The sequence below is a fragment of the Myotis davidii genome, unplaced genomic scaffold (assembly GCF_000327345.1).
Source record: "Myotis davidii unplaced genomic scaffold, ASM32734v1 scaffold471, whole genome shotgun sequence".
In the NCBI taxonomy this organism is placed as follows: Eukaryota; Metazoa; Chordata; class Mammalia; order Chiroptera; family Vespertilionidae; genus Myotis; species Myotis davidii.
Genome location: NW_006283354.1, coordinates 1,530,964 through 1,533,954, shown reverse-complemented (window position 1 = coordinate 1,533,954; position 2,991 = coordinate 1,530,964). Strand labels below are relative to the sequence as shown.

Here is a 2,991-nt window from a genome sequence, read left to right as displayed (position 1 = left end):
GCGTGCAGGAGGCAGCTGATCGATGTTTCTCTCTCATGGATGTTTCTAACTCTCTATCCCTCTCCACTGAGCCAAACCGGCTTCGGCAAAAATATATTTTTTTAAAAAAAGAACCAAAAAAACACAACAAACAAACCAACAAGTGCATGAATGAGTGGAACAACAAATAGATGTTTCTCTCTCTCTCCCCCTCTCCCGTCCTTTCTCTCTATCTAAAATTAATAAATAAACAACCCTGGCTGCTGTAGCTCAGTTGATTTGAGTGTCATTCTGTACTTCAGAAGGTGGCAGATTTGATACCCGGTCAGGGCACTTATTTAGATTGTGAATTCGATCCCCTGTTGGGGCGCGTGCTAGAGGCAACCAATAAATGTTTCTCTGTCTCTCTCTTTTCTCTTTCTCCCCCCAAAAAATTAAGATTTTCTACATCATTAAATAAATAAATAAACAAACATTTTGTTATATCAGTTTTTAAACACACAGGAAGGTTGAAAGAATTGTGCACGTAGCGCCCATTTATACTTACAACCTAGATTCTATAATTAACATTTCATTATATTTATATCTTTCCAATTTTATATCCATTTTAATTAATTAATTTTTAATTTTTATTATTGACATTATTACAGATGTTCCTTATTCCTCCCCCGCTTTGCTCACCTCCATCCAGCCCTCACCTCCCCTTCCCTCTGGCCATCACCACACTGTTGTCTGCGTCCATGGGTTATGCACATGTGTTTGGCTAATCTCTTCACGTTCTTTCATGACTCTGGTTCTATTTTTGTCAGTTTATTTTGTTCATTAGATTTCACATATAAGTGAGATCATATGGCATTTGTCTTTCTCTGACGGGCTTATTTCACTTATCATAATCTCCAAATCCATCCATGCTGTTGCAACATCAACATACTTTACCCCTGCACATTTCAGCTTACATATCATTTCAATTCAGTGTTTGTTTATTGTTCTTGTCTTCTTTTTCAACCCTCATCATCAGAGGACATGCTTAGAGAGGAAGGGAGGGAGGGAACGAGGGAGGGAGGGAGGGAGGGAGAGAGAGAGAGAGAGAGAGAGAGAAAGAGAAAGAGAGAGAAAGAGAAACATTGATTGGTTGCCTTCCATATGTGCCCCAACCGGGGATTGAACCAGCAACCTTTCAGTGCACAGGGGTCTTTTTTTTTTTTTTACTTTATGGTAAAATTTTCATACAGTGAATTGCTCAAGTCTTTGTATACCATTTAATGAGTTTTGACAGCCTATGAAACCCAAATTCTTTCAAGGTTTAGAGCATCACTCTCAGGAAATTTCATCATGCCCCTTTCCAGGCAGCTGTAGTCACAGCCCCTGGACTCAGATTTTCTTTTTCCCACCATCGATTACTTTTTTCTGTTTTAGTGCTTCATATAAATGGAATTATTCCTACACGTGCATCTTTGTACAAGGCTTCTTCTGCATAGTATTTTTGATAATCATCCATGTTGTTAACTATATTAATAATTTATTCCTCCCCTTTTTTGGCTGAATAATATTCCATTGTATGAATATATTAATTTATTTATCTAATCTGTTGATAGACTTCTTTGGTTGTTTCTAATTTTTGGTTATTATGACTAAAGCAGCTAAGGATTTCCTTGTATTAATCTTTTTGTGGAGATAGACTTCTTTTGGGTAACTATAGGTTTTTATATTATTAAAATTTTTGAATCGTGACTGGATTTGGTGACACCAAATCAGTAAATTAAATGAAAATTCAGCCTTGAATCTCTTAAAAAATGAAGCTAGAAAATTATATTAGGAAGTAAAATGTTCAGTAATATCTTATTGCATGTATAATCAAGTGTGGTAATTAGGGCTCTACAAATTATTCCTATGATTCTGGTACAGAATTACTCACTGTCCTCCAGTACACCTGTCACTCAAACTTTTGTTGTCATGAGATTTACCTTTTTTTTTTATGTATATTTATTTATTTTTAATAATTCTTTATTGTTGAAAGTATTACATATGTTCCCGTTTCCCCATGAGACTTACCTTTCAATAAGGTTTCTCCTCACTTCTATATAAATCTTGCTTATTCTTGAAGGCCTGTTTTTAATTCCATTTTCTCCTGAAATCTTTCCCTGGGCTTTATTTATATATAAAACCCTGGAATAATTTTTATCTTCTTTGAGCCACTATGCTACACATTATCCATGGCATTCATTTAGCACTTATTTATGTCCTATCTTTATTTATTATTATTTTTAAAATATATTTCTATTGATTTCAGAAAGGAATGAAGAGGGAGAGAGATAGAAACATCCATGATGAGAGAGACTCATGGATTGGCTGTCTCCTGCAAGTCCCCCACTGGGGATCGAGCCCACAACTTGAGCATGTGCCCTTGACTGGAATCGAACCTGGGACCTTCCAGTTTGCAAGCCGACGTTCTATCCACTGAGCCAAACCTGCTAGGGCTATTTATTTATTCTTTGATAATCTTCACCTGAGGATTTTTTCCATTGCTTTTCAGAGAGAGTGGAAGGTAGGGAGGGAGGTGGGGAAGAGAGAGAGAGAAAGAGAAACACCAAAGTTAGAGACACACATAGACTGGTGTCTCCCTCACCCGCAGCCCAGGTGCCTTTGACCAGGAAAGAAACCCGAGACTTTTCGGTGCGCAGGCCAACACTAACCACTGAGCAAACCAACTAGGCCTGTCCTATCTTTTTTTAACTGTTGATAGCAAGAATGGTATCTTTCTCCCTACTGCTTGGCATTATACTGCTTTACATATTATATGCTCAGTAAATGTTTGTAATGCTTGTTGATATATTATTGATATTTTGAAGCTTCATTACCAGTTTTGAAATCAGTTAGGCAAAAATAGCACTGATAATATTTTTGTAGAGTTTAAGTTGTCTTCTGAAAGCTGTAGGATTTATTTGTCTTTCTGTGTACAGGGCGAAAAGAAGATAAAGACAACAGTACTAACAGCAGCACTTATTATCTGGA

General features: G+C 36.7%; 1 protein-coding gene across 1 annotated transcript in view; it reads left to right on the top strand.

Annotated features, from left to right (window-relative positions):
• The window catches only part of CAMLG (calcium modulating ligand), a 12,638-nt gene that overhangs the window by 8,487 nt on the left and 1,160 nt on the right, over window positions 1-2,991 (top strand). Inside the window, 2 exon segments of the mRNA XM_006753572.2 lie at window positions 2,940-2,977; window positions 2,979-2,991. The exon segment at window positions 2,979-2,991 is cut by the window's right edge and continues 1,160 nt beyond it. Coding sequence (XP_006753635.1) covers window positions 2,940-2,977; window positions 2,979-2,991 — 51 coding nt within the window.